Here is a 14,477-nt window from a genome sequence, read left to right as displayed (position 1 = left end):
AAAATGGGCAAAGGCCCAGCGCGGTGGCTCACACCTGTAATCCCAGCACTTTGGGAGGCTGAGGTGGGCAGATCACCTGAGGTCAGGAGTTCAACACCAGCCTGGCCGATATGGTGAAACCCCGTCTCTACTAAAAACACAAAAATTAGCCAGGCATATTGCCACACGCCTGTAGTCCCAGCTACTTGGGAGACTGAGGCAAGAGAATCACTTGAACCCGGGAGGCGGAGGTTGCAGTGAGCCAAGATCATACCATTGCACTCCAGCCTGGGTGACAAGAGTCAAACTACATCTAAAAAAAAAAAAAGAAAGAAACTGAAAATAACAAGTGTTGGTGAGGTTCTGGAGAAATGGGAACCCTTGTGCACTGTTGGTAGGAAAGTAAAATGGTACAGCTGCTGTGGAAAATAGTACGATGGTTCCTCAAGAAATTAAAAATAGAATTACCATATGATCAAGCAATTCCACTTCTGGGTATATATACCCAAAACAATTAAAAAGCAGGATCTTGACAGATAGCTGTATTTGTTGACAGCATTATTATTATTATTGCTGTTGTTATTATTATTATTATTATTATTTGAGAAAAAGTCTCACTCTGTTGCCCAGGCTGGAGTGCAGTGGCATGATCTTGGCTCACTGTAACCTCCGCCTTATGGGTTCCAGAGATTCTTGTGACTCATCCTCCTGAGTAGCTAAGACTACAGGCACGTGCAACCACACCCGGCTAATTTTTGTATTTTCAGTAGAGACAGGGCTTTGCCATGTTGGCCAGGCTGATCTCGAACTCCTGGCCTCAACTGATCCACCTGCCTCAACCTCCCAAGATGCTGGGATTACAGGTGTGAGCCACTATGCCTGCTCAACAGCAGCATTATTCATGATCACTAAAACCTTACTCTAAGCAACCCAAGTGTCCATCAATGGATGAGTGGATAAGCAAAATTTCTTTTTCTTTTCTTTTCTTTCTTTTTTTTTTTTTTTTTTGAGAGTGACTTTTGCTCTATTGCCCAGGCTGGAGTGCAATGGCATGATCTCGGCTCACTGCAATCTCCACCTCCCAGGTTCAAGCGATTCTCCTGTCTCAGCCTCCCAAGTAGCTGAGATTACAGGTGCCCACCACCACGCCCAGCTAATTTTTGTATTTTTAGTAGAGATGGGGTTTCACCATATTGGCCAGGCTGGTCTCGAACTCCTGAACTCAAATGATCTGCCCGCTTCGGTCTCCCAAAGTGCTGGAATTATAGGCGTGAGCCACTGCGCCCGGCCACAAAATTTCATATATACATATATATGTATATAATTTTATATGTACATATTTTATATATACATATGCAGCCTTAAAAGGAAGGAAATTCTGACATATACTACAGTGTGAATAAACCTTGAGAACATTATGTTAAGTGAAATAGGCCAGTCATAAAAAGAAAAATACTACATGATTCCATTTATGTGACGTACTTAGAGTTGCCAAAATTACAGAGACAGAAAGTAGATTGGTGGTTGCCAGGGACTGGGGTGAAGCAGAAATGGGGAGCTATTTTTTTTTCTTTTTTTTTTGAGACGGAGTCTCGCTCTGTCACCCAGGCTGGAGTGCAGTGGCATGACCTCAGCTCACTGTAAGCTCCGCCTTCCGGATTCACGCCATTCTCCTGCCTCAGCCTCCTGAGTAGCTGGGACTATAGGCACGCGCCACCACGCCTGGCTAATTTTTTTTTTTATTTTTAGTAGAGATGGGGTTTCACCGTGTTACCCAGGATGGTCTCGATCTCCTGACCTCGTGATCCGCCCGCCTCGTCCTCCCAAAGAGCTAGGATTACAGGCGTTAGCCACCGCGCCCGGCCTTTTTTTTTTTTACGCAGTCTCACTCTGTCGCCCAGGCTGGAGTGCAGTGGCGCGATCTCAGCTCACCTCAACCTCTGCCTCCCGGGTTCAAGCAGTTCTTCTGCCTGAGCCTCCTGAGTAGCTGAGATGACAGGCACATGCCACCATACCCGGCTAGTTTTTTTGTTTTTTTTTTTTTTAGCAGAGATGGGATTTCATCATGTTGGCTAGGCTGGTCTCATACTCCTGACCTCAAGTGATCCACCTGCCTCAGCCTCCCAAAGTGCTAGAATTACAGGCATAAGCCACCACACCCAGCCAAGAGTTATTCTTTAATGGGTATAGAGTTTCTATATGTTTTGTTTGTTTGTTTTTTGAGATGGGATCTTGCACTGTCACCCAGGCTGGAGTGCAGTGACTAGATCATAGCCCACTGTAACCTCAAACTACTGGGCTCAAGTGATCCTCCTGCCTCAGCCTCCCAAGTAGCTAGGACTACAGGTGTCTGCCATGACACCCAGCTAATTTTTTCTTTTTTAGTAGGGACAGGGTCTCACTATGTTGTCCAGGCTGGCCTTGAATTCCTGGCCTCAAGTGATCCTCCCGCCTTGATTCCCCAAAGTGCTGGGATTACAGGCATGAGCCACTGTGCCCAGCCTTTGAGTTTCAGTTGTATAAGATGAAAAGAGATGGATGGTAGTGATGGCTGCACAAGATTATGAATGTACATAATACTATTGAACTGTACATTTTAAAAAAATGATTAAGATGGTAATTTTCGGCCGGGTGCGGTGCCTCATGCCTGTAATCCCAGCACTTTGGGAGGCCGAGGTGGGCAGATCACCTGAGGTCAGGAGTTTGAGATCAGCCTGACCAACATGAAGAAACCCCATCTCTACTAAAAATACAAAATTAGCCGGGTGTGGTGGTGCATGCCTGTAATCCCAGCTACTCAGGAGGCTGAGGCAGGAGAATCACTTGAACCCAGGAGGTGGAGGTTATGGTGAGCCAAGATTGTGCCATTGCACTCCCACCTGGGCAACAAGAGCGAAACTCCATCTCAAAAAAAAAAGATGGTAATTTTACCACAATAAAAGATTGAGGACCAAAATAAGTAATTAGCCCTGAAATTACTGATAGCTAGTTATATATACAGTAAAGTTCACTACAAATATTAGAAAGAAACCTATGTAGTGAGCTACGATTGTTCCACTACACTCTAGCCTGGGCAGCAGTGTGAGAACCTGTCTCTAAAAAATAAAAATAAATAAATAAAATAAAATAGAATGAAGTTCAATGGATTACAGCACAGTTCTTATCAAGTTAAAATCTTACATTGATTCCCTTATGTGCTGGTTAGCTGTGCTGTTTCACAGTCATACCTTGAATTCTCAAGCCCAGTAAAACTGCAAATCTTTGTTACTGATTTTGATAGAAGTACAGCACAGCTGTGAATGAAAACTATGCAAATCCATCAGTACCTCTAAAAATAATTAAAACTCAGCTGGGTGTAGTGCGTCATGCCTATAATCCCAGCACTTTGGGAGGCCAAGGTGGGTGGATCACTTGATTCCAGCAACTTGAGACCAGTCTGGCCAACACAGTGAAACCTTGTCTATAGAAAAAAACAAAAATGGCTGGGCATGGTTGCTCACGCCTGTAATCCTAGCACTTTGGGAGGCCGAGTTGGGCAGATCACAAGGTCAGGAGATTGAGACCAGCCTGACCAACATGGTAAAACCCCATCTCTACTAAAAATACAAAAAATTAGCCAGGCGTTGTGGCGTGCACCTGTCATCCCAGCTACTCAGGAGGCCGAAACAGGAGAATCTCTTGAACCCAGAAGGCGGAGGTTGCAGTGAGCTGAGATTGCACCACTGCACTCTAGCCTGGGCAACAGAGCAAGACTCCATCTCAAAAACAACAACGACAACAACAACAAAAATTAGCTGGGCATGGTGGTGTGTGCCTATAATCCCAGCTACTCAGGAGGCTGAGGCATAAGAATTGCTTGAACCCAGGAGGCAGAGGGTGCAGTGAGCCGAGATCGTGCCACTGCGCTCCAGCTTGGGCAACAGAGTGAGACCCTGTCTCTAAATAAATAAATAAAAATAATTAAAAATAATTCAACTGATAGAGATAAAATATATTTATTATTCGTATCAGTGTAGCTCTAATTAGTTCCTCAAAATTGCTAACCATAGATGATACTTCAAAGTTTCCCTTCCTTGAATTCTTAAAGTTGGGAAACCAAATATCCTAAAGTCTACAAAACAAGGAAGTGAATATAATGATAATGTGATTGCAAATAATGTGAAATAAGCTCATTACTACAAAAAGATCTTGTTAATTCGTGAACTGCTGGAATTCTTGGATGAGCAAATTGAAACCTCTGGGTATATTTTAAGGATAATAAGGTTTTAGAAAAAACAATCATTTGATCAATAATTAGAATTTTCCTATTTAGTCCATAAACTAAATTCAGCGGAATCTGAAAAGGAATGGCTGGAAGTACAAAGGATTTGGAGTATTACACTAAAGAAAATGTTATAAAAAACTGTTTTCCTACTTGTTCCCCTAAATCCAGGCATTGGATCCGGTAGATGTACTGGTTCTGTTTTCTCTTAGATGGCAGCCACACTTGTGCTATTCCAATCTTCTCTGTCTTCTCCGCATTCAATTCCAAAAAAAATCGGGAGGGCTCCAAGATCCATGGACGAGGACCCCCTTCAAATACCATTTCTTTCACAGACTGCCATGTCACCAATGCCACTTCCACAGGATTTAAAGCCTGATGATATTTAAAGAAATTAATTCCTGATAGGTTAGGGAATTCAATAATTTTCTAAAGTGAAACACTAGTTATCTGAATATGCTGCAAATGACGTTAAACTTAATTCCCAAATTAAGAGATATGTATGCCATGCCTCTCACTTGGAATGCTTCTCAACCTAATTTGGATCCTACCTATCATTTGAACCTAACTATTATGTTACTTTATCCATTAATTTGTGTCCAGTCATTCTAGACCACACCACTTCTGCATCCTCTAAGCTCTTACAGTATTTATCTGTACCATTCATTTGTACCCTGTTCATTTCCTAATGTTATTATATGTGTGTCAAATGCTATGTATAAATCTAATAATTTTTGTTGTTTTCTCTAGTTATATAAACTCCTTAAGAGGAGTCAGTATCTTATACCCAATTTGTTTTAGTATTTCTCTTCTTCACTGGGATTTAGTACAATGTTGTGTGCAGAAAAGGTATTGTATAAATAACTGCATAAGCATTTTTTTCAGGCTAAAGAGTGAAAGATAAGATGCATAAGCATTTTAAACTGATATTTTACTAATGTATCAAAGAACTTCTGCCCTAAAAATATAAAAATAATACATCTATACACTTCACCATATTTCTCCAAGAACTTTATAAGCTAAGAAGTAGACAAGATAGGTATTACTCAATTCAGTATAGAGAAGTTGTATCCCATTCACAGATGAGGAAACTGGCATTAGGGGAATGAAGTATTCTCAAAGTGTAGGTTATTTTTGTATGGCACACAATGTCCACAACAGTGACTAATTTTTTTTTATTTTACTTTAAGTTCTGGGATACATGTGCAGAATGTGCAGGTTTGTTACCTAGGTATACATGTGCCATGGTGGTTTGCTGCACCCATCAACCCATCATGTACGTTAGGTATTTCTCCTAATGCTATCCATTCCCGAGGCCCCACCCCTTTACAGGCCACAGTGTGTGATGTTCCCCTCCCTGTGTCCATGTGTTCTCATTGTTCAACTCCCACTACAGTGACTAAGTTTTAAAACGAAGTAGAGAGTTGAAGCAATTATTCTAAAAATGTAAGCAAACTATGCTTTCTTTTCAGAACTGTTCAGTCATATTTATTATTGAGTACTATTAAAACTGAACATTTCTATCCCTGATGGTAGTATTCTCTTAAATAATGTATATATAATTCAATAAATATTCACTTATGAGGATACAGTAATAGAAATCCAAATAAAGTCTTGTCTCACAGGGGAGCTCACAATCTGGGAGAGACAGACTTAGAGTAGGTAAAGAGTATAATAAGTGTTACAAAAAGACATGTGGCCAGGTGCGGTAGCTCATGCCTGTAATCCCAGCACTTTGGGAGGCTGAGGTGGGTGGATCACTTAAGGTCAGGAGTTTGAGACCAGCCTGGCCAACATGGTGAAATCCCATCATCTCTACTAAAAATACAAAATTAACTGAGCATGGTGGTGCACGCCTGTAATCCCAGCTACTTGGGAGGCTGAGGCAGGAGAATCAGTTGGAGGCAGAGGTTGCAGTGAACCAAGATTGTGCCATTGCACTCCAGCCTGGGCAACAAGATCAAAACTTGGTCTCAGGAAAAAAAAAAAAAGACATGTTACACAGTGCCATACAAGTTTTTGGCCAGGTGTGGTGGCTCATGCCTGTAATGCAAGCACTTTGGGAGGCCAAGGCAGGCGGATCCCTTGAGCCCAGGAATTCGAGACCAGCCTGGCCATCATGGCAAAACTCCATATCTACTAAAAATACAAAAATTAGCTGGGCATCATGGTGTGCACCTGTAATCCCACCCACTTGGGAGGCTGAGGCACAAGAATCGCTTGAACCTAGGGGGTGGAGGTTGCCGAGATTGCACCACTGCATTCCAGCTGGGGCAACAGAGTGAGACTCTGTCTCAAAAAAAAAAAAAAAAAGTTTTTGACAGAAGAAACGAATGGAAAAAATAAACACAGAGGTCTCATAGATGGCCTTTCTGAAAAAGCAAAACAAATGATTCCTTTTTCTTAGATGTATAGTCAAAAACTAACCAGATGAACCGAATTGAGCTGATAATATAAAAGGACAAATTGAGAACTGTACCATGTACTGAAACATAGTAATGATAACAAGGGTAGAACACACATATTTTTAAACAATTTGTTTTTCATCAGGCAAGGGGAAAGACACGTGACTAACATACTAGGTAGAAAAAGAAAATCATCATCACTTCCTTTCCTTTAAGGACGACTTTCATTCAGGGGAGATCTGATTTGTGGACACTCAATATATATAAAATAAGCCTAAGGACAATGATAAAAGTAAGAAAAAACCTAATGGAACTTTACAATGAGCCACAGCCAAGCACTTGCATTTAATTAGGCAAGAAGGAGGATTCACCCACCCAGGGAACTAGTGAAATATACTTGAACCATATATTTAATATATATGCTACACAATGTACAATGAGGCCAACTTAAAATGCAAATTTGAATGAATAATTTATCTTTTTTCTTTTACCTTACTTTACTTCTTTCATTAGTGTTAACATTTTTCCCTGTGGGTGCTCCTTATTCCAAGAGGCATTGAGTCAGGATTTGTCAGTATCTATCAGCAAGAACTTGTAGATACCAATTTTAGCTACTGCTGGAATCAAATAGGATGTAGAAACCATGCCAGTCTCTATCTACTTTTATTTTGAACTGTTGCAGGATCCTTAGGGTGTCGCTTTTCTGGCTGGAAACCTCTGTGGCTGGTGGCACCTTTGCCCAAGTTTTGTTTGGGCCCACTGGGCTCATTCCATCCACTCGGCCTGGCAGGCTGTGCTTGGCTCATGCTACCAGCCTGGATCTCACACCTGCCAAGGGTGAGCCAGGCATGGAGTCGAAACAGGTGTGTGAGTGAGTAAGCATGGGGTCCAGCCACTGCAGTCAGGCACACCAGTTGCTGCAGTGGGACAGGCAGCTCCAGGTGCCGGCATGGGCACTGGCTCTCTGCAAGCCTGTGGCTAGATCAGGTGCACTGCAAGCAGCTTCCACGCTGCCACTGGGGAACACAGTGGTGCCTGGAAGCTTAGAGACTCCAGGAACCACAGGGCCCCAAAGTGGGAGTCACAGCCCTGGCTTGGGGAGCTCCCAGGTCTCGGCTCCCTGAAGAGTCACAGTTCTTCTCTCCTTCTCTTCACCCACAACGTGGTGAGCAAGGGGCATGTTTCAGCCCTGTTTGTGTTATAGCTCTTTCAGCCCTGCCATTGGGAAGGTCCCAAGTTCTTGTCCTGCATCCAGGAAGAATAAGATATGCAGAACAAGTAGAGGGTGAGCAAGGTGAAGAAGAGCTTTATTGAGTAACAGAATAGCTCAGAGGAGGCCCTGGAGTGGGTAGTACCTCTCTGCTGCTGGTCATCCCAGTGTCTGCAGCTCTCAGCAGAGAGGAGGCCCTGGAGTTGGTAGCTCCTCTCTGCAGCTGGTTGCCCAATGTCTTCTGCCCAGCTCTGGCTGAGCCTGGAGCTTTTATGGGCATCAGAGGGGAGGAAGTCCACACTGATTGGTCCATGGGCAGCCATGGGTGGGTCTGGAAAAGGCATCACAAGTTCCCACTCTGGTCTGCGGGACTGGCAGCCTGGACCCCAGGCTTCAGGCCCTACCTGGCCTGAAGGTAGGGCCTCACCAGGGACTGCACCTTCTGCCCAGGAACTTGTCTGCCTCCTGCCGCTGTTCATGGCACCGAGGCTGTAGGTGCCAAGGGGCACCTGCGGGCCAGTGCCGAGCTGCCCTCAGCTCCTCTTTGGCTTCCCTCCTATGCTTATTGGTGCCCAAAGTCTGGAGGGGGCCAAGGCAGCAGGGGCCTGGCATGTTAAAATTGCCCCAAGCATGTGCTCATCTGGCCAGATTGTGACAGCGCCCAGGATTGGCCCAACTTTGTTCTGAGATTGGAGTTGGTGCTGACAGCAGGAAGAAGCCAGGCAGCAGGAGAGTGCAGAAGGGGCCTTCCTGGGTTCCCAAGAGTACAAGGATGCCTGGGTCCACAGCTGCCATTTGAGTAGCTGCAGTTTCATGGCAAGGGGGTAGTGGGGCTGGGGCAGGGGTGCATCTCCTGCCTGCTCGGTGGAGCAGGAGGCCTGGGTCCGCAGTCATGACTTGGGCAGCCAAAGCTGCACCCAGGGAGCTCCCGCCCCACCAGCTCAGAAGGAGTGGGGCTCCTGGGGCTCCCACTTGGCGTCGGTTCCAAACGGCTCCACGGAGCGTGCAGCCCCAGCTGCATCTCCCTGCTGCAGCTGGTGTGATGGCAGCAGCTGCTCCAGACAGGCTGCCACTGCCATCAGAACCACTTATCATACTATCTTCATTATAATGAACCAGTCCTTAGGGCTCAATATAATGGCTTCTGTGCTTAAAATCCATAAGTATATAGGGTAAAAGATGATTGACTTCCTTCCATAGGACAGAAATTATCTTTCAGGGTTCTTCAAAAGAGAGTACACTAATATACTAACTTTGGTATTTACAGAGATATATGCACATGTAAAAATTCAGATAGCACCTTAAGATTAGTGTACTTTATGAACTTTTCTGTACATATTTTATACCTCAGTAAAAAAGAAGAAAGGAGAACATCTAAAACTTTCTGATACAACTTAAAGATATTCCTGTGACAGAAGCATGAGGGAGTAAACTCCCTGGAGACTTAGGTCTGAGGAGAGAGCTGTAGATCTAAAAACAAAAAAGTGCCAAGTAAAGAGAACATAAATGTCATTGATCCTTAGTAGGGACCACAGATAGCTAGTAAGCCCATAAGCAGACATAGTTGAGTCCATTAAAAGAAATGCCAGTTCCTTACCATGAAATATCTTACCTTTAGGGGTTCATAAGCAGCAAATGTAGCACTGCTTTCCAAGTACTTGTCACATTCATTCACACTTACTGTTACCAGAGTATGGCCGAGAGATTTAGCTGCGATATGTGTACTGGAACAATGCATTGGTCCAGGTCTTTGAATACCTGTGAATCAAAAACCATGATTTTGGCAGGGCGTGGTGGCTCAGGCTTGTAATCCCAGCACTTTGGGAGGCCAAGGCAGGCAGATTGCTTGAGCTCCGAAGTTTAAGACCCGCCTGAAAAACATGGTGAAACCCCGTGTCTACAAAATATTAAAAAAATTAGCCAGGCATGGTGGCGTGCACCTGTAGTCCCAGTTACTCAGGAGGCTAAGGAAGGAGGATCACTTGAGCCCAGGAGGTCAAGGCTGCAGTGAGTCATGATTGCACCACTACACCCCAGCCTGGGCAAGAGTAAGACCTTACCTAAAAAAAAAAAAACCCCAAAACAAATATGATTTCAGTGGGGTAACAAGCAGTTAGTTTTTGGTTTTTTTTTTTTTTTTTTTTTGAGATGGAGTCTCGCTCTTGTTGCCCAGGCTGGAGTGCAATGGTGCAATCTTGGCTCACTGCAACCTCAGCCTCCTGGTTTCAAGCGATTCTCCTGCCTCAGCCTCCTGAGTAACTGGGATTACAGGCACCTGCCACCATGTCTGGCTAATTTTTTATATTTTTAGTAGAGACAGGGTTTCACTGTGTTGGCCACGCTGGTCTCGAACTCCTGACCCTGTGATCCACCCACCTAAGCCTCCCAAAATGCTGGGATTACAAGCATGAGCCACCGCACCCAGCCACAAGCAGTTAGTTTTAAAGGAGATTAAGCTACGAGAATATAAGAATTTTAATATATTAAAAATACCATCTTGGGCCAGGCACAGTGGCTCATGCCTATAATCCCAACACTTTGGAAGGCCGAGGCGGGTGGATCACCTGAGCTCGGGAGTTCGAGACCAGCCTGACCAACATGGAGAAACCCCGTCTCTACTAAAAATTCAAAATTAGCCAGGCGTGGCGGTGCATACCTGTAATCCCAGCTACTCAGGAGGCTGAGGCAGGAGAATCACTTGAACCCAGAAGGCAGAGGTTGCTGTGAGCCGAGATTGCGCCATTGCACTCCAGCCTGAGCAACAAGAGTGAAACTCTGTCTCAAAAAAAAAAAAAAAAAAAAATTTGGCTGGGGGCGGTGGCTCATGCCTGTAATCCCAGCACTTTGGGAGGCTAAAGCAGGTGGATCACCTGAGGTCAGTTCGAGACCAGCCTGGCCAATATGGTGAAACCCCGTCTCTACTAAAAATACAAAAATTAGCCAGGCGTGGTGGCAGGCACCTGTAATCTCAGCTACTTGGGAGGCTGAGGCAGGGAGAATTGCTTGAACCCCGGAGGCGGAGGTTGCAGTGAGCCAAGACGTGCCATTGCACTCCAGCCTGGTGACAGAGTGACACTGTTAAAAACAACAGTTGTATGTACAGTGGGAATATATATATATGAGCAAAGATCATGACCTCAAGCATTCATAGTTTCAAGGGGAAAGTGAACATGTAAATAATTCACTTAAAACATTAATAGAAAGTGGTAAGTATTATAGAAATCTAGAAAATAGAAAGATTATTTCAAGCTGGAGAGATCAAGGAAAGTTTAAAGTATCTTAGGCTGAGAAAACAGAATGAACAAAGAAATACAAATGAGATATAAATGAGAATATGAGAGATATATATGAGAGAATTTAAAGTAGTTGATTTAGCCGGGCATGGTGGCTCACGCCTGTAACCCCAGCACTTTGGGAGGCCGAGGCAGGTGGATTACCTGAAGTCAGGAGTTCCACACCAGCCTGGCCAACATGGTGAAACCTGGTCTCTACTAAAAAATTCAAAAATTAGCCAGGTGTAGTGGCACGTGCATGTAGTCCCAGCTACTCAGGAGGCTGAGGGACAAGAATCACTTGAACCTGGGAGGTAGAGGTTGCAGTGAGCCGAGATTGCACCACTGCACTCCAGCCTGGGTGATGGAGTGAGATTCCATCTCAAAAAAACAAAACAAAAATTAAATAAAAATAAATAAATAAATAAAGTAGTTAATTTAGCTAGAACCACATATGAAGCAAAAGTATGAAATCATGAAAAGTAGGTTGGGTTATACTGTAGAGTGGTCTTGAATACCAAACTAAAAGGATTTTGGCTCCATTCCACTGACAATGAGAAGTCTCAAAACTTTTGAGCAGAAAAAGTAATACCAAAGTTGAGTTCATGAAGCGCCATCGGATAGCCATGATGACCAGAGGTAAGAATAGTCAGGAGGATTTTGTTGTCCTACATGGGAAATAAGGGGCTAAAAATTAAAATACTCTGAGAGGAGGGGAAAGATCACTTGAACCCGGGAGTGAGGGTGTGTCTATATGTATGTATGTATGTAGTATAATGAGCAAGGGCAAAGCAAAAGTCCAATTTGATACCAAGCTTATAGATATAAGAATTAAATAGTTAATGTATAAAAAGTATTCAGAACAGAGCTTGGCAAAGAGTAAATGCTAAGCAAATCTTAGGTGCTACTACTGTCATTATATTGATGAAAAAACAATGGGGATCAGGATCAAATAAGAAGTTCAATAGCAGGAAAGGATGTTGACCGTTATTCATATTTTCTGTTTTATTAGAAAGAGATATTTTATCCTTTTTCAATAAATTGAATGTATGCATATATTAAATGGCTCTACATTCCTCTTAAAAGACATATGGTATATATATAAGGGGAAGAAAGAAGAAAAGAGCTTGAGGCTAGAAATGGAAAACCTTACTGTGAACTAAAATCTGATATTGACCTTGCACTTGTAATCCCAGCTACTTGGGAGGCTGAGATAGCAGGATAGCTTGGGCCCAGGAGTTCAAGGTTACAATGTTCTATGATTGCACCACTGCACTCCAGCCTGGGTGACACGGTGGTGAGACCCTGTCTCTAATAATAATAATAATAATAATAATAATAATAAATAAAAACTGGCTGGGCGCAGTGGCTCACGCCTGTAATCCCAGCACTTTGGGAGGCTGAGGCGGGCAGATCACCTGAGGTCAGGAGTTCAAGACCAGCCTGGCCAACATGGCAAAACCCTATATTTACTAAAAATACAAAAATTAGCCGGGCATGGTGGTGGACATCTGTAATCCCAGGTACTTGGGAGGCTGAGGCAGGAAAATCGCTTGAACCCGGGAGGTGGAGGTTGCAGTGAGCCGAGATCGTGCCACTGCACTCCAGCCTGGGCAACAAAAGCGAGACACTGTCTCAGAAAACAAAAACAAACAAACAAAAAACTGATATTGGCCAGCTGCAATGTTATTCAGTTTCTGTGCCTGTGTTTCTACATCTGTAAAATGAGGAGTATAACACTTACTACAAGGCATTTGACAAAATAAAGTATTATAAAGAAAAGTAATATGTGAACTTAGACTATAATTGGTAGTTTCTGAATTGTTGATTGCTTCCTTAAAGACAAAGAAAGTAATCTGTCACAGTGGTAGAGTTAAAGATAAATAAATAAAGACAAAGGAAGGAGAAGATAAAAAGGCTACTTTTACCTTCTTTGAGAAGAGTAAAGACTCCTTGTTTATCCATGTTCAGATCCAAGGATAAATGAGAGCAGTCTGTGAATGCCATGGCTTCTTTGGTCTCTTTATTTATGTGATACATTGCAATGGGGATTTCTATAATCTGGCCAATCTCCACATCAGCATGAAATGGTAACAGTTCCATTTTGTTCAGTTTCAGGACATGTATCTGGAGGGGAAAAATTCATCTTTCAAGAAAGTTATGTTAAAAAAAAGTCTTAGGAGGAGGAGAAGCAAGATGGCCAAATAGAACCCTCCAGTGATTGTCCTCCCTGCAGGAACACCAAATTGAATGACTATCCATACAAGAAATCACCTTCATAAGAATCAAAAATCAGGTGAGCAATCACAGTACCTGGTTTTAACATCATATCAAGGAAGGAGCCACTGAAGGGGCAAGAAAAGAGTCTAGAATTGCCAACATCACCTCTCTTCCTTTCCCAGGCAGTGGCAGCAGCCACATGGGGCAGAGAGAGAATCTGTGCACCTGGGGAGTACAGTGATTGTGGGACTTTGCATTCCACAATCACTGCACTCCCCAGGTGCACAGATTTGGAGCTCAGTGCTGCCTACTACAGTGGAAAGCAACACAGGGCAGAATTCAGTCAGTGCCTGTGGAAGGAGCATTTAGACCAGCGCTGTGGAAGGAGCATTTAGACCAGCGCTAGCCAAAGGGGAATTACCCATCCCAGTGGTCTGAACCTGAGTTCCAGCTAACCCCGACACTGTGGGCTAAAGCACTCTGGGGTCCTAAATAAACTTGAAAGGCTGTGTAGGCCACAAAGACTGCAATTCTTGGGCAAGTTCTGGTGCTGTGCTGGGCTTGAAGCCAGTGGACCTGGGATGCATATGACCTAGTGAGACACCTGCTGGGGTGGCCAAGAGAGTGCTTGTACCACTCCTCCCCACACCCCAGGTGCACAGCTCATAACTCTGGGAGAGTTACTCCTTCTTCCGACTAGAGGAGAGGAGAGGAGAGGGGAGAGTAAAAAGGACTTTGTTTTGCAACTCGGATAATAGCTCAGCCACAATAGAGCATGAGGCAGAGTCACAAGGCCCCCATTTCAGACACTAACTCCCTGAAAACATTTCTATACACACCCTGGGGCAGAAGGGAACCTGCTGTCTTGAAAGGAAGGACACTGTCCTGGCAGGATTCAACACTTGCTGATTAAAGAGCCCTTGGGCCTTGGCCGGGTGCAGTGGCTCATGCACGTAATCTCAGCACTTTGGGAGGCTGAGGTGGACAAATCACCTGAGGTCAGGAGTTCAAAACCAGTCTGGCCAACATGGCGAAACCCTGTCTCTACTAAAAATACAAAAATTAGCTGGGCGTGGTGGCGGGCACCTGTAATCCCAGCTATCAGGAGGCTGAGGCATGAGAATTGCTTG

The 14,477-nt window shown here is 44.0% G+C and overlaps 1 protein-coding gene across 7 annotated transcripts in view; it reads right to left on the bottom strand.

The window, feature by feature from the left end:
- The window catches only part of NUP210L (nucleoporin 210 like), a 161,092-nt gene that overhangs the window by 97,460 nt on the left and 49,155 nt on the right, over positions 1–14,477 (bottom strand). For all 7 annotated transcript variants that reach the window (XR_010158103.1, XR_010158104.1, XM_001144608.6 and 4 more), the window contains exons 13-15: positions 13,056–13,254; positions 9,468–9,613; positions 4,394–4,615 (exon numbers count right to left, since the gene is read on the bottom strand). Coding sequence is in view for 5 of the 7 variants with exons in the window: in XM_001144608.6 (XP_001144608.4) it covers positions 4,394–4,615; positions 9,468–9,613; positions 13,056–13,254 (567 nt within the window). In the remaining 2 variants the exon portion in view is untranslated. The remainder of the gene's footprint in view (positions 1–4,393; positions 4,616–9,467; positions 9,614–13,055; positions 13,255–14,477) is intronic.

The sequence above is a fragment of the Pan troglodytes genome, chromosome 1 (genome assembly GCF_028858775.2).
Source record: "Pan troglodytes isolate AG18354 chromosome 1, NHGRI_mPanTro3-v2.0_pri, whole genome shotgun sequence".
Lineage (NCBI taxonomy): Eukaryota > Metazoa > Chordata > Mammalia > Primates > Hominidae > Pan > Pan troglodytes.
This window is presented reverse-complemented; position numbering and strand designations above follow the sequence as displayed.